Source organism: Elgaria multicarinata, chromosome 1 (genome assembly GCF_023053635.1).
Source record: "Elgaria multicarinata webbii isolate HBS135686 ecotype San Diego chromosome 1, rElgMul1.1.pri, whole genome shotgun sequence".
Lineage (NCBI taxonomy): Eukaryota > Metazoa > Chordata > Lepidosauria > Squamata > Anguidae > Elgaria > Elgaria multicarinata.
In genome coordinates, this window is record NC_086171.1 from 167,227,167 (window position 1) to 167,249,273 (window position 22,107).

The 22,107-nt window shown below is 42.9% G+C and overlaps 1 protein-coding gene across 8 annotated transcripts in view; it reads left to right on the forward strand.

The window, feature by feature from the left end:
* TMCC2 (transmembrane and coiled-coil domain family 2) overlaps window positions 1-22,107 on the forward strand; it is a 71,360-nt gene that overhangs the window by 43,974 nt on the left and 5,279 nt on the right. For 3 of the 8 annotated variants that reach the window (XM_063142479.1, XM_063142515.1, XM_063142489.1), the window contains exons 2-3: window positions 11,563-12,497; window positions 20,001-20,136. In XM_063142479.1, coding sequence (XP_062998549.1) covers window positions 11,563-12,497; window positions 20,001-20,136 — 1,071 coding nt within the window. Of the gene's footprint in view, window positions 1-1,298; window positions 1,472-8,022; window positions 8,254-11,562; window positions 12,498-20,000; window positions 20,137-22,107 lie in introns of those variants that run through there. The other 5 variants (XM_063142499.1, XM_063142542.1, XM_063142506.1 and 2 more) reach the window with 5 other exon arrangements.

Sequence of the window (22,107 nt, forward strand, 5' to 3'; positions counted from 1 at the left end):
TCCAGTGTTTTCCCACTGCTTCTTCCTTCTTTTTTAACTCAAACAATCTGTTAAGGAGAGAAAGACAGAATAACTGCACAATGCCTTTTTATTGATAGTGCTAGGAGCTGTCCGTCTGGAACCACCCTGAGAACTGAATTTGATCCCAGGAAGCAGGAAAGAAAGTAACAACACCAAGGAGAGCATATGCTATCCATAGTGCTTGGATATCTTTTGCCTGACCAATTAGGCAACTGGTCATGATGAAAAGAAGAACAGCACATATATTTGCACAAATGTTGATTTTCAAACCTAGTTGGAAATCTAAGAATGGATCCAAAACCTAAATACGAGATGCACATCTAAGTTTTGTTAACTTTGGACCTCTTTCAAAACAGAAGCGTTAAGGGTACTTTCTCCAGAAATGAACTGAATGTTCTCTGAATGAATGTAACACTGTTAACGGAAGAAGAGATTCTCCTCTCTGTGAAATTTCTCATTCATTCCCCACCACACACACGTGTGTGTGATTCTTGACAGGAAATGTTGGATGGTTCCTTAAACTGCTTTTAAAAACTACTTTGGTACGACTTTAAATATCGTTAAGCTACCATGACGCCAGTAAGGCTTGTACGTGTAACTGTCAAGGACAGCATTGTGTTGATCCATAAAAGGTGTTAACCTGCCCTAGAAATTGACTAGGTGCTGCTTTGACACTATAGAGACCACCTGAGTACAACAGTATAGATCAAAGAGCCTTTGCCAGGCCATATGATTCTACATTGGGATCCTGCAGCATCTTGGCTTGCTGCTGTGGAGCAATATTAGTTTATCATTGCTGTTGGGGAATCACCACCATACAAAACATTTAAACGGTTCTGGATTTTTTAGAGAGAGACTCAGCATTTCTGCTTTTAATGTTTTAATCGTCATGATAAATCATTGTATTGCTTATTCCATGGTCTTTCAGGAAATGATTACTTTTTTAAAAAAAATCATTTTGTTTTGGGACATGAGTCTGTTTATTTTTATTTTTGGTAGAACTCTGCTTCCTTTAATCAAACCAAGGTATTTCTCCTGCTGCATCACCAAAGGAGCCCATTGGCTTTCTATAAAAGAGAACTTTAATTTTTCTTCAATTACAGTAAAGCTTTTCCTTCACACAAGAGGGGGAAAGTTCACTAATCCCTCTGGCAAATCCATTGCACAGGCATTTCAGGTTTGCTGGGATTATTAAATAGCTTTTCCCCTTAAACGCTTTTGACATCCAGATTGTCCTTTTGTTGCTGAAAACAATAAAATGGATTGATTTCCTTTAGGGGGTTGCTGCAAGTTTGACACGGTATCAAGATTTGCATTTGCAAATGACGCCTTCCACTTAGACGGGCTTGGGACATAATCCAAAAGATTGAAGGCTCAAGATGAGGGACAGCTGCCGGAGATGACAAGTTTCCATCCTGCTGGAAACTACCATCCTGTAGAAAAATGGCAAGTGTGTAAAGTTCATTTTTACCCCTCTCTAATCTATTATATTGTCTGAATCTGCCAACAATGGCACTGTTGAGAAGGCCCCATCCTGAGTTCACCCATTCCAGTTGAGATCTTTTTCACACTGTTATAATATGACTGACAGTGCTGGTCATCTGCTTGACACAGCCTGTGTGGTGGGCAGGCAGGGACTGATGGGAGTCCAGACCATGTTCAAACAACCAGAGCATATGAGTCATGTTGAGAAGGAATGTACACTGAATATGCTTCTGCTCCTTTTTTTAAAACTGACTTCTGAAGTGGTCTAAATTATTGGCTCATGATCACCAACTCTAACAACTTTCCCCTGGGTTTGATTTCATTAAATCACTGTTTTGTTTTGATGAGTTGCATAATTGAAGAGTAAAAGTCATACTGCACTATTCTGGAATGCTTTTGACATACTTGGATGAATGAATTCCTCTCTCTCTCTCTCTCTCTCTCTCTCTCTCTCTCTCTCTCTCTCTCTCTCTCAACACACACACACACACACACACATATACACACACACTTTCTGTTTGGCTATGTTAAGAAAATCCTGTCCACTGTTTTCTGTTTTTCATTTTGAATACTGATTATATTTTAATCTTTGTCTACTGCCTCCAGGGTCTTGTTGATGAGAAATAAAGGCAGGGTTAGCAATTTCAATTAATGAACAAGTAAACTATAACATAAATATTAACTTGCCAAAGGGACACTGGTTCCCATAATCCAAACTGCCTACCTGCAGCTATATCCCTTAGCTGACGTTTACAATGAAATCCTATGCATGTTTACTCAGAAGTAAACATGATGCTGTGTTACTACTGTCAGATCATGCCATCATAGGGCTACAATCCACTGTAGAGTTATTGATTTCTAGTGGGCCCAAATGTGGCTAACTTGGCACAGGATTGTGGCCTAGATGATTAGTGGTCCTTATAAAGGAAGCACCATGTCTGTGTTGCTCCTGGATCATTAAAGTGCTTTGGGAAATCTTGCCTGCAGGTCAGCTCTCTCTGATTTCAGTAAGGCCTTGTGATCTGGGCCTTTGCAGAATATATTTATTAAAATGTTTTGTTTTGGACTGAAAATGGGAAATCTGAAGCAGAACGCAGTTGTGGCTGATCCATGAGACTTTAAAAGAGTTTTATCCTGAGAAATCCCATTATCCTGCTGTGGTTTTAGTACTATTCCCTTTAGTCTGATTATATAACAAATGACATTTATTTCCATTTCCACATCCACTGTGTGTTTCTGTGTTCAAAATTAATCTAGTATTCATCACATCATGCAGCCAAGTCTTTTGCGGGATTTGACTTTCCCCAAAAAGCTTGGGAGGGGTGGTTTCCACACCTGCATATGTCATGAGACACACCACCACCACCACCACCTCCCCTGGAAAATCAGGCCCCAGAACCCACTCCCTCATCAAAGTCAAAAATGCTCATCTGTCTAGAACCAGTTATCTAAAATTCCCTGCTATTAAGTGGAATAGGTAAGGCGCTCTTGATCTGTATAGATGACTTTGCCCAAGGATGTTTGCACAGGCAGCCTACAACAATGAGAGTGTTCTTATTTCCCACTGGCTCTTAGCACCTTCTAGGATCCAGGCAGTTAAAAGAGCTGCCTCAGCCTTTTTGTCAACTCTGTACTGGCTGGAGCTTTTCTCAAGAAAGAAGTTGGGAGAGGAGGGAATGAAGTTGGGACTAGGACTAAAACCGTTACCGTAATCCCAGGACAATGGGATTTCTCAACTGCAACTTTCTACCTCATGATCTTTAATAGCAATGTCATCTGATTCCCCACCCCCAAAAACTGATTGGGCAATCCACCGACCCTTCTCCTAAACTTCTGCACAGTCCAGGCAGCCACACATCCCCTTAAATGCACAATTTATTTATTTTCATTTTTCAGCTCAAGACTTGAGCTTCTCTGTGCCTCTTCCCTTCCACTGCTTTGTGTCTGCAAATTCTCTCCCTAAACACCACTTCTTCATTTTCTTCCCCTTCTCCTTCTCCCCATCCCATTTCTCCCGCCTTTTTGTTTCCCGCAGCCTCTGCCACACTTTCCCTGGGTTTTAGGCCCTGCTACATCCTCAGTCCCCATCTCTCCTCCTATTCCACCTCCCACCATCTTCAATTGCCAGATTGCAACACAGAGATCTGCACAACATGTTTAAAGAACTCGAACCAGAAATATTTTTTTTTGGAGATTTCTTGCCATGGCCATGTGTCATCCCAAATAATTATCCATGTACTTTATAGATCACTGTTTTGTAATAGAAATTGTAGGTTTGCCCCGGCTGTTCTGGATATTCATAGCAGGGGGAAAGGGCTAAATCCCCCCCTACTCCCTGCCTTCGAGTCCCAACCTGTATCAGCCCCCCCCCCCCCCCCCCCGTGCCTACTTTACAGTAAAAATGAAAGGAAGATGTAGCTGCTAGCTAAGTACTTAAAGTAATGTCTGTTTTGGCCCTGAGGGATTGATAATTGCCCACAATTCTTTGGTCCCATTCAGAAGACACCTTAAACTACAGCTTTAACCATGGCGTTTAAGCCAGAAAGCCAGGCCATGTTCAGAAGATACCTTAAATGGTATCTTCTGAACATGGTGAATAAGGCTTTTTGCATTAGTCATTGTGGTTAAAGCCATGGTTTAAGGTGTCTTCTGAACACAGTCTAGCTTTCTGGCTTAACCACCATGGTTAAAGCCGTGGTTTAAGGTGTCTTCTAAATGGGGCCAGAATCTGGTATTGTTACCATCTGTTCGAACTTCTTCTCCAATACTCCTTAGTTTATAATCACCTGCCTGGATGCACCGCTGCTCATTTGCCCTAAAATTGGCACCTCTTGGGAAAATACTTCCTGGGACATCTCTAAATAATTTTGTAGCACATAAAAGTGAAAAAGAAGCCCTTAATAGGATGATAAAACCCAGCCTCTTATTTGCTTTTGAGATTTACCCCGACAACTGCCTCTGTTCAAGTCACTTCCCCACATTAGTTGGGTTTCCTCAGGCACTTCAACCATTTCTATTGTCAACGATTTTGCTTTGTCTCATCTTATCACACTGACAACTTTTGAAGTGCACCTCCTATCAGATATGAGTTGCTCCTGGAACGCAGACTCATGCTAAGGGTGTAGACATTCTATGCTACTTCAATATCATTAGCCAATAAGGCTGAGGAAACTGTTTCTTTTGCATGTGTTAATTGAAGGAGCCTATAACCTCCCTGTGGGATTTTGTCTGCCTAGTAGAAAGGAAAAGCTATTTTTGGCTGTTTCTGAGGTCGTCTCACTAATTGGTATATTCATATTCAAAGTACTCAGTCATCCATGTTCTGCCTCTGTTCAAACAAATGATACCTTTCCCCTCTTTCCTTTCCTATGTGGATATTTATCAGCTTCTTTTGAGATAACCTTTAAAAGCTCTAACACAATGGAATGGGCCCATTGTGTTGGATAAACTACACGTCTGTGATTCATTGAGGGATTTTTCAAAACAATGCACAGCTGCTGAGACTGCAATTTGAAGTGAAAGACTTTCATCTCCTACCTCGAAGTCCCCAAAAGTCCACCTCTACTTTCATAGGGGATAGAGGCTTTGCAGAAGGCAGGACACTTTCAGAACAGCCCCACTTCCTTCAGATGGCAGGAGGACGTGGAACAGGGTCTCTGAATTTGATCTTAATAGCTTGGCAGGTTCATGTTAGAGAAGCAGGCCTTTTGGGTAGCTTGCTCCAAGCCATGATGGGCTTTATAGGTTAAAGCTGGCACTTTGAATTGTGCTCAGGAATGGAATGGTAGCTGGTGTGGTCCCAGTTAACAATCACACTGTTGCATTGTGCACTAATTGCAGTTTCCAAATAGTTTTCAAAGGCAGCTCCATATACAGTGTGTATGCATGTATGTATTGGTAATGCTTGTGTACTGCTTTATATAGTAAAAGCTCTGTTTACATACAAAAATGGACTGTTAGCATTGCTTAGATAACTTTAAGACTATATCTAGTTTCATTTTAGCCCATGGTGGTGATAGTCACACAATGCCAGAATTGAGTTAAAGTCGGTTTGGGGGGTGGGCATGGGGGGGGACATGTGGGGGTGATATGAGAGGGAAAATAAGAAAAAGATGTGTGACAGTCTTCTAATTCCTAAATCCTAGTTTCATCAAGTGTGTCTGGAAACACCTTTCTTGGCACCCACCACGCTCCATACCTCTCCTGATTTTTATTTTATTTCTTCAGATATTTTTTTAAAATTAAAAACCGTGTTTTTTAAAAACTTGGCATTTGCCAGTCTGCAAAGTGAAAAACTGTCCTCTGGCACCATCTTTGCTTGGATTCATAAGAGTAGTTTGTGTTTTGGAGCTCAGTTCCCAACTACCTCTGTCTTGTACATAGATTCTTGTCATTATTATTATTATTATTATTATTATTATTTATTTATTTATATAGCACCATCAATGTACATGGTGCTGTACAGAGTAAAACAGTAAATAGCAAGACTCTGCCGCATAGGCTTCGCCCACAGCAGCCATTTTGTGAGAATTCCCATGACACTCTTTCAACACTCCAAATGTGCCCAAGGTCCAAAAAGGTTGGGGAACTCTGACCTAGTACTTCAGAAACAAGTTTAATGCGTTCCAGTAAAGCCATATAAGCAGTTGTGCCAAGGAGGAACAGGTTTATTTTAGACTATCAAGAGTTTTCATCTGTCATGGCCAGGCTTCCTCCTATTGTGTCCAGTCAGTGTGTCCTATCTGGGAAGTTGGTATAATTGCTCTGAAGACCTATAAGGACATATTCATACTTCTTAAATCATTACTTTCCAGCTATACTTTCCAATGTCATTTACAAAAGAAATCAGTATCCTATCAGGAAGCACCTAGAAGTGCAGGTGCCTAAAACTTTCATGCTGTCCTAAGAATTTGAGATCAATCCCTAATGCCAGCCTTGATGCCCAAGACAGGCTAGCAGAATTGTTGTGATTTCTGAAGAACAAAACAGACATCACATGGGAGGTCCGTGATCAGTTCGCCTTTCATTCCCACCCCCCTGACACCCATAAGAACATAAGAAGAGCCATGCTGGATCAGATTGAGGGTCCATCTAGTACAGCACTTTGTTCACACAGTGGCCAACCAGCTGTCGACCAGGGACCAACAAAGCAGGGCAAGGTGCAACAGCACCCTCCCACCCATGTTCCCCAGCAACTGGTACACACAGGCTTACTGCCTCAAATACTGGAGATAGCACACAACCATCAGGGCTAGTAGCCATTGGTAGCCTTTGCCTCCAGGAATTTATCCAACCCCCTTTAAAAGCCATCCAGATTGGTGGCCATCACTACATCTTGTGGTAGTGAGTTCTTTTAAAACACCCACTTTTAAAACAGATGTAAGAACATAAGAAGAGCCATGCTGGATCAGACCATGGGTCCATCATGTCCAGCACTCTGTTCACATAGTGGTCAACCAGGAACCACAAGCACAACACGGTAGAACAGCACCCTCTCATCCATGTTCCCCAATAACTGGTGTATATAGGCTTCCTGCTTCTGATACTGGCATGTAGCAAGTTCTGTTTTTGATCGGAACAGCAACAGTCAGAATGGGGAACCTCATATACATTTCCCCTTATCAAAATCACCTCCCAAAACTGCTAATACCCCTCAGTAGAAAAAGGATTATATCATTTTACACTGCTGGATTAATAACAGCTTTGGGACTGGACAGGAGCATTTTGGTCAGGGAAATGGCATGGCGGGGCAATGGGAAATTAAAATTAGAGCCCTCATCCCTGGGGATGCGGTCAAGTAGGTGTTGGGGAAGGCTAATGCAATGATGGATACCTGTTTTTATACTCAGTGTATCTGGTAGAAGACAAATAGTTTTAATTCTGGAATGGAACTATGTCCGTTTATATGTATGGCTGCCAATACAGCTTCTGATATTTAGCCCTAAAAAAAACCCCTTGTTAATAAATATTGCATACACATCCTTACCACCATCACCACCAAAGATTGTTTTCCTGAATATGACCTAAAGTGGTAGCTTGGGTTCTTCCTCCATTTCCTAATAGCAGTTTCTCCATTTCTGCATGAGCTACAGGCTGTCTCATAAAAAGGGGGAACTACTGACCCAGTCTCTACAGTAAATATTCGCCTAATGGAAACAAAAGTTGAGCAACTTCTCTAATGAATTGGCCCAGTTTCCTCTTTCAGCTTCATCAAGGTTGCTGTCTCTGGGTTGCTTTTATCTTTCTCATACGCAGAATAGTTCATATGGGGTGGGGTGGGGTGGAGAATCCATTTCCTGCGGGTTCCAGTTTAATTCCTGCAAGTTGTTAAGAGACAAGGAGAAGCTCCTCACTTTGTTCTGGGTCCTGGAAAGCCCCAGAGCAGCACAGGAGCTAAGAATAGGCCGTCAGGCAATATTTGTAAAGTCTGCAGTTCTTTGGTGTTTTTTTTTTAAAAATTGCTGATCTAATAAGGTTTAGGCAAGTTTGTGGCTGCTCTGTATGAAGTTGTGTGTGGGTTGCGTTTCTTCCTCCTGCTTGCCTATATCTCCCAGCGAAACACATCAGTAGGATGTCTGAAGCAGAGAGATAAGAGTAGCCCGGGCAGATCTCCTGTAGCTTTGGTGGCGTTTCCTCGTGGTTTTTCTTTGGCAGGGATCTTCCTTTGCTCAGCAGTGAGGCTTAAGCTACTATGAGAAAGAAGAGCGTGCTGGAACCGGATGAACACTGTAAGGTATGGTGTCAAAGGTTGGTGTGGCTTAAACTTACAACCCAGCTGTTCCCAAAGAAGGGTTGTTATGGATATAATTACCTCCGTACAATCCACAAAATTTGGGCCTCTGGTATTCCAGACCGTAGCAGTTTGATCTTGAAATTCTGAGCTGAAACGTCTCCAGTTAACAGGAGCTGAAGAGACAATTTAACACCAGTTTCAGCCTGCTTGAATACTTGGAGAAATACAGTGAGACAGGAAAATTAACCTCATGGTGAATGTGTGATAAAAACAGTTTATTGTATATACTAAGATACTGGTGCAGACACAAGGAAATGGGGCTAGTACTCATACCCTGCAAGGTTGGGCGATGGCCCAGAGTCACAGCTTTTTGTCGGCTAATCTGAGCTCTAGACTCAGTACAATCTCCAATCTACCCGCCTCCTTGCTGTCACCCGAACTAAGGGAGGAGAAGTGGGGACAGATCCATTTCTGTAGTGATTCAGATAGTGTGACTTATGGTCAGGTTCTTCTAGAATAAAAGTCTTTCAGAATATAGAGGCATCATCACATCATCACAAAACACAACATTATTCTAAAGCTGGATTCCAAGAAGCCATACTGGTGCAGATGTTAAAAAGTGGGACTCCAATTTCTCACTGAAAGCACTTGGGAGTTTTAACACATTCACTCTAGTCCTGGTGAATGTATGAATTGCACTTGGCTCTCAAACAATGTTTCTGTAGGCTGGAAGAAAGGCACCTAGGACTCTCTGATATTCTGAACTGATAATTTGACCCTAATATTTTCTGGCTCTTGTAATTTTGCAAAGTATTACACGATTTGGAAAGGTGGGAGATATTTATTATTCTTTAGGAACATATTAGGCAATGCTTGTTTGTTTCTTTTAATTGATGGAGATACATCATATATTTATGGAAAACAAGGTTAATCTCCTTCCTGGTAAACTTCATTTACAGTCCTTCAGCCCTGCACATGTCAGGACATGTTTCCATTTGTTGTGAATTTAACAAGCATTTCAATTGCCACATCTATAGAAGGTGAAACTGAAGTCCTTTTGTTACTATGCTGAAAACACTCCGAACTGAAAAGGAATTAAATTCGAGGTATTATAGCCGTCAGTTATCATGTGATAGTTGAGTGAGATAACTATTATGGTTTAGCTGGCATGGGATGAACTTTGGTACTCATCAGTTACAGTGTGAATTAATCCTTATACTGCTAGACAGAAAATGTTGTAAGAAGAGAACCTAGAATAAGCCCCTCCATGAAGGTTCTATTCTGTTAATGACAAACACAAGGTCTTTGCTCTCACAATGAGCATTTAATACACATCTTTATTTTATTCAATATCTTTGGGCTGAGTCATGAACTGCCTTGACTATCTTCACATGAGCAATAAACGTAATAGCCCTCATTGGGGTCATGACCATTGGCCCCAACCCAACTTCCACTTTTCATGGTCTCTGATTGCAGAGTTTACATGTGTACACCCAAATATGTGGGGAAATTAGGGATATAGATTGTGTGCATAGGACTTTGCACACACTCAGTTGTACACATGTAGGCCTTGTGTACACAGGACCATGAATGTGTAGAAGGCAGTGGCAATAGGTTCGATCCCAATTCCCCCCTCTACACATTCATTTAGTGCGCTGAACGTGGTTTATATGCAGACTGTATGAATACAATCACCTGCAATTCTCATTATTGTGGCAATAGGAAATTCTGTCTGCGTGATCATGGGAATTGCTATTGACTATATTTTTGACCATACAGTTCAGACATTTCATTTAACCATGTGAATACATAACCTGAGGATAATTGGAACCGTTTGCACGGGCAAAATATTTATTGTGTCAACTGGTCCTTTAACTCACCGTTTCTAGTACTAGTGACAACCCTCTAAGGCATTAGAGGAGCTTCCATGAGAATAGGGTGGCAGTAAATTAGGCAGCATCTGCTGAACGGATCTCCTGATTGAAGTCCTCAAGTTAGTCATATGCCTCTTGAATTTGCATAAGAATTTACATAGAAAAGCCCATGAATGGTGAGTATTTAGTGTTATACACTTCAAATGGGAGAGCAAACTGCTTTAGGAGTTTTAGGCTAGCAGTTGGTAAATAGAGTTCCTAGATTCCAGAGGAGCTTTGAGTGGGCATCAGCCCAATGGTAGGCAAGTCTTTTTTAAAAAAAACAAAAACCATTAACTATAACCTATATGAAATCATGAGCTTTATGACATTCTAGTGTCAGGGGACAGCCTGCCGAGTTGCATTTCTGCTGAGCAAAATCAGGACACACAGGAACATTATGCATAAAACCCTGAAGAATATGCTGAGGTGCTCTCTGGTCCTTTCACCTCTTATGACTTTAAATATGACTTGGTACAAAATTTACTTTCAGCTTTCTATTTTTCCTTACTTGAGCAGTATGAGCAAGCTGATTCTCAAAGGGCCATGAGTCAGGATCCCTGAATCCTCTTCTGTTCGCCCATGGAGGAAGAATACATTAAAGGCACAATTTATAGATATTTTCAATGGTGTTGATCATACCAGTGAAAGCCATTTAGGCTTCCAGAGTTTGTATTCAAACACAACATTTTTACAGTTCACTGTAAAACTAGGACAGTTTCCCTTTTTGCAATAAGAACTGCAGGCAAGTGATGTTGAAGGATGTCACACTGGAACCTCTCAGACCCGAATATTCCACAATTCTAATGGATCTGAACATTTGTTTTGTGAAGCCATTTGGCTCTATTGTATTTCTGTAATACAGAGATAGGACATCTACTGCACTCCATGTGTTTTGGATTACAACTTCCATCAGCCCCAGCCAGCATGGCCAATTGTCAGGGATTATGGATGTTGTGGTCCCAAAGATCTGGAAAGGACTGGTTTGCATATCCCTGCTATAATACGAGGTATGCAACATTTTATATTTCCAAACGTCTAAAAAGGAAAATATGAAACATAATCTATTCTTCTAACAGTTCTCTTGTTTATGAAGTGGCAGTTATCTTGCTCTTAAGAACACACCCTTCCTTCAAAGAACCTCAAAAAAGCATCTCTGTTGGGTGTTTAGTAGCAGGCCCATGTATATACATTTTAGCAATGAAACAGCTGAAAGTCAGTTAAAAATATATGATTTGATTATATTCACTTTAATCTCACATCTCTTATCTAACTGTTCTCAGTAGCTCATCATCATTTCTCCTTTTTGTGTCGGACCTGTCTATCATTGTAGTGTTTGACCCAAGGAAAGAATATTTTTCAAAGTTTTTACTCATGAATTTCCATTTCTTCTCTCCCTCACCCTTACAGTTGGATAAAGGGGATGTGAGCCAACTCAGCCTGCCTTCCAATACAAGCCATGGTGACGCCGACGGCAATATCTGCCTTGATGTTCCAGATGGCAATCCAGACCCACAAAGGACAAAAGCTGCCATTGATCATCTGCACCAGAAGATCCTCAAGATCACTGAGCAGATCAAGGTTGAGCAGGAGGCACGAGACGACAATGTGGCTGAGTACCTAAAGCTAGCTAACAATGCCGACAAGCAACAGGCCTCTCGTATAAAGCAGGTCTTTGAGAAGAAGAACCAGAAGTCAGCCCAGACCATTGCCCAGTTGCATAAGAAACTTGAGCATTACCACAAAAAGCTAAAGGAGATTGAACAAAATGGGCCCTCGCGCCAGCCCAAAGACGTCTTCCGGGACATGCATCAGGGCCTCAAAGATGTAGGGGCCAATGTCCGTTCCAGCATCAGTGGCTTCGGAGGTGGTGTAGTGGAGGGTGTCAAGGGCGGACTATCAGGCCTTTCTCAAGCTACACACACTGCTGTGGTCTCCAAGCCTCGTGAGTTCGCAAGCTTGATCCGTAACAAATTTGGCAGCGCGGACAACATTGCCCACTTGAAGGACCCGCTGGATGACGGGCACCCTGAGGAGGCCTCACGGACCCTGAGTGGCAGTGCCACCCTGGTGTCTAGTCCCAAATATGGCAGCGACGATGAGTGCTCCAGCGCCACTTCTGGCTCAGCAGCAGGGAGCAACTCTGGGGCGGGTGCTGGCGGCTTGGGCAGTCCCAAGTCCAACACCTTAGACAGTCACCATTATAATTTTGAGACCATCATAGAAGAATTGAGAGATATTAAGGACATTCAGTCACACCTTGAGGACTCCATGGAAGACCTCAAGGCCCAGCTGCAACGAGACTATACTTACATGACTCAGTGCTTGCAGGAGGAACGTTACAGGTAAGACTTGCTGGATGTGTTCTTGATTCTCCCAAATAGGGAAATTCTCCTTCTCCATGTCATCTCTATTCATTGCTCTTGGCTGGTGGAGTTGGGCATGCTGGCCTGTCCTTATTTGGCATCTCTTGCAGGGTCATGCTGTGAGGAATAATAGATGGAATTGCATTCGCCTTTATGTTCCTCTGTGGAGAAACAATTTGACTGACAATGCCCATTTAAGAGAGAGAATACAGTGGTGGTGGAGATTATAAACTACAATGTACTTGGCAATGTGGGCAGAGTACAGAAACAATTCTCAGAAATAATTTTGTCTCTAGACAGATATAATTCTGCAGTGCTTGTGGGCTGCATGACCAAGAATTCTGGATTATGCTCCTAGACTGAATTTAGGTTCCATTTAGTTGCAAGCCGATGTGCCGTAATTGCTATAGCAACCAGTTAGTATGCCTACATCTTCAAGAAATGTATGCATTTCAAATGGGAAATTAGATTTAAATCAAGTGATTCAAAAGAGGTCTTTTTTCCCATGTGATTTAAATCAACCCATCTTGCCTAGCTGTTGGTGACTTTGAAGAGGTCTGTTGGAATTTCCGGTGCACTGTAAATGCTCTTCAAGAAGAAAGGCCTTGCACTATTAAATGTTTCTGTTTTCTATTTATAAGACACAAGAGGAAATGGATTCCTGACTAAATTCTCAATGCCAGCTTGTACTTCTCTCCCTCTGATGGGAAATTTAAGACCAGTGTCACAGTAATGATTTTGCTTGTGGGCTATGTTAAAAGTTTAGTCTATAGGGGAAGAATTATGTTCCTAAAAACATTTTGGGAGTGGGAGCCCATTGTCCTAAACTGTGGAACAGTTGTGTATAGCTGGTGTGCTTGCAGTTCTCGCTTATCAGGCATGACAGGAGAGCAGACACCTCTTTCAGGCCTAGATGGATCCTTGGTCTGATCCAGCATGTTCTTTCTACAGTTCCGGCCATCTCTCCTGCCTGGATTGTGGGTCTGGTGTGTTTGAGATGATAGCTCCCATTGTCCCCTGCCAGCATGGTCTATAGGCAAGGCTGATGGAAGGTTTAGTCCCAAAAAACTGGAGGGCATCAGGTTGGGGAAGGGTGGTCTAGAGGTATAGTTCTCACTTAAGTTGTGAGAGGTGTCGGATTCAAATCCCAGAGAAGCTCTTCTCAGGAAAGAAAGGTTGGCTGTACTTCTGGGGAGTGGCTGTAGGTCAGTGGTATTGCATGTGCCTTGGATGCAGAAGGATCCAGGTTCAGACCGGGGACCAGGTGATGGGAACAACTTTAGCTTTATATCCTGGAGAGCCTTTGCCAGGCAGTGCAGATAATACTGGGTTAAGTGGACCTGGTATACGGCAACTTCCTGTGCTTCCTGTGTTCATGGGGGCACTCACACAGTTCAGTCACCAGTCTGCCCTGAAATAGAACATTTGAACTGTGACTGGTGTCTCAATAACCCTGTTCAGATTACACGCTAATCCCTGCTGGTTAACCAATTTGGGCTAACCAGCAGAGTTTAGCGTGTCATGTGCAAGGCATTTTGCCTAGCCGGGGTTATAGCCATCTTCAGTAACCATGTTATAGCCATCTTCAGTAACCATGTGCTGCAACAGGGTTAGCGGTCTTAACCGCGGCTTAGCATGTTGCATATAAGCCCCCCATGGTTAAAACACTGCTACAATAGACTTCTGCAGCAAGAGCAGCCAAAATCAGCCAGGCTGCTCTGCCCAGCATGCGGGATCTCTGCTGCCAATAGCTGCCTTGCTGCTTCAGCCATGGCAGCCACCGTTTTGCATCCTCTCCCACAATCCCCACGTGCCGCTTGCACCTCGCAAGGCCATCTCACCAGGACTTTTGAGAAGCACATCACTGTGTCATCTTCCTATTGGGAGGAGAGTGCTACCAAGGCTGCGTGGACTCCTCCCCAGATGACCCTGACAGGCAGGCTGCTCTATGCCATTTTCCCCCACACTGGTCGACCCCCCTCGTAGGAGATCTATGGGTGGACCTTAGCCAGTGGGGACATCAGTGTGAATACAGCACTTTACATGAAATGAAACATTAGTAGGGGGAGTGAGATTGCAGTGGCAACCAGTAGACTGTATAGGATCTATGAGCATATGAACTGAAAGCACCTAGGCTCTCTGCAGGCGGGGTGGGTGGGGGCGGGATGTGCAAAATCCACCACCACCCCAGCACATACACAGCTGAAGTGTAACGTAACAGCTGCCTTGAGTGCCATTTTTCTTCGTAGAAAGGCGAGGTATAAGCCAAATACATAAATGAGTCTGCAGTTTTTATGTGTACAGGGATTGTACAGGCAGTCTAGTGAACATATGTAGGATTACCACCACAAACTACTTCTCCCTCCATGCATTCACGATGCGTGTGCTTGTCCGGGTAAAGTGCTGATACGCTGCAGATATGTGTTTGCATGGTTATATTGGATGCCCATAGTGTCCTTCATTACACTGGTGTTTGCATTTTTTCCAAGCTTTTTTCAGAAGCTGTAAAATATCCTGGAAGTCTCTTATCAGTGACAGCAGGGATGGAAATAAAACTCTTTGTTCCCAAAGGCAAGGCGGTCTTCAGAAGAGACATCCCACCTCCTCCGCTTCATTTGCTTTCCATCCACTCACATCTGTCCTATTTGAGAGTCTGGGAAAGACTTAAACTGCAATTGAATAACACTTACTGGGGAATAAATCCCAATGAATGCATTGGGACTCTATTTATTTATTTATTACAAGTATTATTATACTACAGTACAATAAAACCAGGGGTTAATAGTAAAACCAGAGAGCAGCTTTAACTATTAAAAATAGTTTTCATGTAGCTTGCGCTACCTTAAGAAAGTACAGATGGGAAACTTGATTTAAATCAGTGATTAAAATGGATTTTTTTTCTTGCCGATTTAAATCAACCTGATTTATATCAACCCAGCCTGCTCCTACCTGCTCCTCAGTTCTCTTGGCCACTACATTTCTCTTAAGATGAGCCTTTCTAGATTAGACCAAGGGTCCATCTAGTCATAAGAACATAAGAACTGCCATGCTGGATCAGACCGAGGGTCCATCTAATGCAGCACTCTGTTTACAAAGTGGCCAACCAGCTGTCGACCAGGGACCAACAAAGTAGTCTCCCACCAACAAACTTCATAGGATGACCCCAGATTCTAGTATTTTGAGAGAGGGAGAAAAATGTCTCCCTATCCACGCTCTCCACACAATGCATAATTTTGTACTCCTCTACCATGTCTCTCCCCTTAGCCTCCTTTTTTCCAAGCTAAACAATCCCAGCTGTTGTAACCCTCCTTCATAAGGGAGATGCTCCAGCCCCTTAATCATTTTAGTTGCCCTTTTCTGCACTTTTTCCAGCTCTATAATATCCTTTCTTAGGTGTGGTGACCAGAACTGTACACAGTATTCTACGTGTGGTCGCACCATAGATTTGTATAAGGGCAGTATGATACTGGCCGTTTTATTCTCGATTCCTTTTCTAATTATGCCTAACATGGAGTTTGCCTTCTTTACAGCTGCCGCACACCAGCATTCTGTGCACCCAGTGGTCAACCAGTTGCCCACAGGAAACTCACAAGCAAGACATGAGTGCAACAGTACTCTGCTGTCCATGTTCCCCAGCAACTGATGTACATAAGCACACTGCCTCTGATACTGGAGGTAACACATAACCATCAGGATTAGCAGCCATTGATAGCCTTATCCTCCATAAATTTGTCCAAACTCCTTTTAAAGCCATCCAAATCGGTGGCCATCACTACTTCTGCCTCTCCTACGTGTGATCCGAGACACAGAAACAATGGCATGTTTTAGATGTCCCTTGAAGATGCACCTGTTTACTTAGGCTTTTCCCAACTTACAATCGCTCTGCTCTGTTTTACTGTTTTTGTAAAATTTTAAGGTATTTATTACTGTTTTTATGTTGTGTTTTATGTATTTTTATGTAAACCACTTTGAAATTTTATGTTATCGAGCAGTATGTAAGCAGCTTAAATAAAGAACTAAATAGATCAAAGGCAGAGCCTGGCTCTCTCACCTGCATTCATATGCTTGTAAAAGAGTTTCATGAAGAGCCTGGGTGTAATATTATGGCTCCTGTTCTTCCTGGCTTCTCTATTGAGCTATGTGTTCACTACTTGCTCTTCTCTCCTCCGAACATAACATAAGAGCCATGCTGGATCAGCCGAAAGGGCCCATCTAGTCCAGTATCCTGTTTGCTATAATGGCCAGCCAGATGCCTCCAATGGGAAGCCCAAAAGTCGAACCTGAGGGCAATAGCCTAAACCACTGTTGTCCCTAAGTGTGCGGCCTCTGATCCTGAAGTTAGCTACTAGCCATTGATAGCCTTATGCTCCATGAATGTGTCTAATCCCCTCTGAAAGGCATTTAAATTGGTGGCCATCACCAGATCTCCTGGCATCCAGTGATATAGTTTTAACTGTGTGCTGTGCAAAGAAGTAGTTACTTTTATATATCTTGGATCTCCCACCAACTTAGCTTTATTGGATCACCCTGAGTTCACCCAAGCAGCTTACTTTGCAGCTGCAAAATTTCTAAGGAGAAAAGGCAGGTGAGAGAAACAAATGCAGAAAAATATTCTGATATGCTTTGGCCTGACTGTAGGCATTTTGTTATTCTTCCTGTATTTTTAAAAGAAAATATTATTCTAAAGAACCAAACCCCTCATGCGATTGTTTTAACCAGTTCCTCTTTTCTTTTTTGCTGTTGCTGTTGTGGCTATTTTTAAGTTGCCATTTGCTTATTAGTGCTCCTGGGGCTCTTTTAAAAAAAAAATCTATCTTGATGTAATAGCTAAGTCACTGGCTTGGTATTAAAATAAGTAAGATTAAAGGGGGGGGGAAATAGCAACCACATTTCAAAGCACATAGGGAGCATTAGTCTTCCATGTTTAGGTGACAGGTTTGTTTCTACCATCCATGCTTCTGATTTCTCAACAAATGTGTTGCGAAACTACTGGGTATTTTACAGCACAATCTTGTGTATGTTTATTTGGAAGTAAGCCTCAGCTTATTCATTTGGACTTACTCCTTAAAAAATGACTTTAGGAATATGGCCTTAATCATGATTTTAAAAAAAATGGCAAAAGTTGGATTTATTTTTCTGAAAAACTTCTAGAGGGAAGTTTCCTGTGGCACCTAGGTTGATTGCATTATCTCCAATTTATGCTGTTGTGAATAATCTCATCTTCCATACATTTAAGCTTTGCATAGAATTGTCAGTCTGTATGCCTAGCATTTCATGGACATTTGGCCCCACAGTTTACAACTGTTTTCTCTATACACCCATTTTATGTATTCCTCCCAACTGATAACACTTCATGCATCTGATGAAATGGACTCCAGTCTATAAAAAGCATATGACATAAAAGTCTTTAAGGCACTGCAATATTTTAATTAACACCCCCCCCAATAGTTTTCCGCTTTGAAATTGGTTTGGGCAGAGGGGGACTGAAGAGCCCCCCCAATCACCATTGTTCACACCCCTGCTCTGAGAAAATGGAAGTTGTTTTCTGATGAACAGAAGGGCCAGCCAATCAGCGTTATGCAAATCTGACTTCTCCTCAGACAGGAAATAAATGGTCCCTTCTGAGGAGGAGACTATAAGTGTGTGGCAACTGCAGTGAGTGTGTAGCCACAACAGGATCATTGCTGAATGTATGCACATCTTTACTCCCCTGTGGGCCTGAGACCCTTTCTGTTCTGCTCACTGTCAAGCATGTAGTGACATCCCAAAGGAGTCCTAAGCAGGATCTACACTACTGCTTTAAAGCACTTTATAACAGTTTTGACAACTGTTGGGGTCCAGGACACACTCTGTATACAGTTGTCAAAACTGTTATAAAGTGCTTTAAAGTGCTTTAAAGCAGTAGTGTAGATCCAGCCCGAGGCAGGAAAATTATAGGGATGTACCCAGGAATTCAGATTTTTGGAAATTAGAGGAAAGACATCCTTAAGTGCTCTCTCCATGTAGACTCCCTCTGTATCAGTGCTACTGTCAGCCAGCTCTTGAGTCCACCTGCAGCTCCTTGCCTTCTCAGTCTGGAAGGAAGAACTGAGTACCTGAACTATGTCATCAACTGCTCGGAAAAGGAAGAACTCTGCTATACATGTGTATTGCTAGTACGGCTGTATCTTTGAATGCGTTTTAATTTTAATTCTCTTTGCAAGCCAATCTAGGCTGAAATACTAGGTATAGATACATACAAAATAAACAAACAGATACTTGGATTTGCTGTCCAGGACCTTTGGCCTGGCAATATATCTGTATACTTAAACTGTCACTTAGCTCCAAGCAATGCTAAACTTGGGGCCAATTTCTGGGCTGGCGTTTTCATTAGCATTTATCAATATCCATAGTTCTTTGCCAATCAGCTTTGCATTTTGGAAAACAATATGAGACTCTCCAAAATCAGGAAACAAGCAATGCAATATTGCATTGGTGTGAAACATCGGAATATTGATGGGTGAGCTCGCTTTGACTCATGTATTGGCTTGGAAATAAATTGTTTCCAAAGAAAATAACTCTGCTTATTTTCAGAGAAAATCCAGCATTCCAAAGTCATTCGCCACCTCTTTCCCCCACCCTGCCCATCCCCCAATCCCCCAAACATCTTTTCACCAGTCCTCTGCAACTCCTTAAGGACTTAGTAAGCACATAGCAAAGAGGAAGTCTGCCTCTTCTCCTCTCCCTCTCTGGTGTTTGAAAGTCTTGGTGCTCCATGGGAGATGTAGTTTTCCTGAAAGCAACTCACATTGCTACTCAGGGCATTGGAGAGGGATCAGGAGTAGGAAAAGACATGTTCCCCTCCTTCCCTCTTCCCTGCACAACTCTGCTACTTCTGTTTGGGAAATTGGGTGGCAGGAAGGGGGTAGGCAAAGGCTAGTGGGCAATTTTCTCTGGTTCAGACTTTAATCTGTGACAGAAAAGAATTCGGGGACTCTCAAAGTTTACATCTTCTTTGAGGCTACTGGAATGAGTCTCAAAGGGGGAATCCGCACGTCGTTCTCAGGGCGCTTCCATCCGCCCCCCAGTGCACCCCAAAAACGATTGTGTAACTTGCCTGTAAAAGAGCCGAGGAAGAAGCGTCCTTGCTGGCGCCGCCGGCGCCACCCAACTCCCTCCTCGCCGGCTGGGACGGAGAGCTCGGGGGAAGAAGCCGGGGTGGAGAGCTTCTTCCGCTCTCCACCCCGCCTTCTTCTGCTGAGCTCTCCGAGCTGGCTGGTGAGGAGGGAGTTGGGTGGCGGCGCCGGCAAGGACGCTTCTTCCTCGGCTCTTTTACAGGCGAGTTACACGATCGTTTTCGGGGTGCACTGGGAGCGGATGGACACGCCCTGAGAACGACGTGTGGATTCCCCCCCAAACTCATATCCAGACTCAGATACAGCGGCTCAGCTGTCTTGCTCAGAGTTGTCACCTGCTGCATGCTTTCTCTCTCCCACTGTACAGATATGAGCGTCTGGAAGAGCAGCTGAATGACCTGACGGAGCTTCACCAGAATGAGATGACCAATCTCAAGCAGGAGTTGGCCAGCATGGAGGAGAAAGTGGCTTACCAGTCCTATGAGAGGGCCAGGGACATTCAGGTACAATCACACTTGAGATGTTTATGTGGTTGATGTAACTACTGCCCCTCTTCATGTATTATAGATAGATTACACATACCAACTCTCTCTCCTGAGAGATCAGAATAGCCTATATACAAATCCCAGGTGGTCTCCTCTACATGCAGGGCTCAGGACCAGACATTCCTCACTAGAACTGTGCCATGTGCCTTCAGATGATTCTGTGAGCATGAGTGTTTGGGTTTACTCGTGGACTGAAAAGGTGTTCCTTGTTCCAGGGGGAGAGGAATGAGGCTAACATCTGTAGAAGTGATAGTTTTCGGTGCAACTTAGCTTTAGATCATTGCTCTTCAGTCCATTCTGTTTTGTCCTCATATTACGGAAGGCCTGCAGCTCAGTTGGTAGAGCACTTGCTTTGCATGCCGAAGGCCCTAGGTTCAATCCCTGGCATCTCCACGAAGGGCTGGAAAAATGCCAGCCTGTAACCAGTGAGATGGTCTGACTCAGTATAAGGCAGCTGCCTGTGTTCTCATTGTTCCCGGGGATATCCTTATGCTCTTTGTACATTAGAAAAACATTGTTATCTGAAATGGGATAGCATGAGATGGGAAATAATCAGGAGCCCAGGAACAGAGACTTCCCCAATATCACACAGAATTGACCCCAAAAGAAGAAAAGACCTGTCATTTTAAGTCAGAAGTCCATTTTGTGTCATTGTACTAATATAGGGGTGTGTGTTTTTCTTTTTTCTTGGATCAGTCTCAGGGTTTCTCTGGTGGCTTTCAGTCTTTGCAGTCTAACAGGGGCTACTTCCTGGAAGCCATTGAGCTTAGTCTGGTCTCAAGAAGGAGGCGATCTAACTGCCAAGTTAGTTTCCATATTGATTACTGGCCATTGAAGTCCTAGCAATTGGGGTGGAATTTGGGATGTGGTTTGGTTCCACTGTATCACCACCCCCTTCTGTAACTGGCCACCTTACTGCCCAGTGCAGAAAAGCATTCTCCTGTCTATCTGACCACAGGATGATATGCTATGCCATTTCTGGTAGTTCTGTTTGATCCCAAGTGCTTTTACAGAGGTCAATCTCAGGTTCATTATACCACTGTGGGAACTGAAGCAAAGGGTGCTGCCATGTTTCATTCCAGGGGTGTTCAGTAACTCACAGAGAACTCGGAATATACTCCAGTATGGTGCTCCATCCACTCTCTCACAATAGCACCTGGGCCATTGTAATTCATTGTTGTCTTCTTTCGGAGTAAAGAACATACAATCTCATACAAAGTGCTTCCATTGACTCTTAATAGACAAATGTATACCTGGCCTACAGGGTATTCTTCTGCCCCCATGTGGCCATGTGGGGACATTACAGTGAGATGGATGGAATTTGGTACCTAGAGAGAGAGAAAGAGAGAGAGAGAGAGAGAGTATATTTAAGTGGATTACACAAATGTGGTGGCTGAAAGCCACCAATTTCATCTTAAATGTTTTGCAGGATTCACCAGAACTTCAGTGCAGCTTTTCTGAAGAAACTTTTTTTGTAAAAAAATTGCCTGTTAGATATACATCAGGTCTGTATGTTAGCAGAGACTGGCTTTTAGCTAGATAATACAGCCATACTGGCATTCTATGAGAGATGAATACATATGCCTATCTTGCTAGGCTATCTGTCTGTTCCAAACCCACTACAATTCTTTATGCAATAGATTGTGCAATAGTATGTCATCAGATCTAGACCAGCAGTGGCCAGCCAGATGTCCCTGGGAAGCTCACCAGCACTACAAGATAGAGATACCACCCAACATTTGTTAATCAGAGGTATTATCTCCCAGACGGTGAAGGTTGTATTTAGGTGTCATGGCAAGCAACCATTAATAGATCGGACTTCCACCAATCACTTTAATCCTATTAGCATATAATAATATAACATTGGTAGAAAGAAACCACATCGCTTGAGCAGCTGACATGATTTTGCCCCACAACAGCATCACCCCT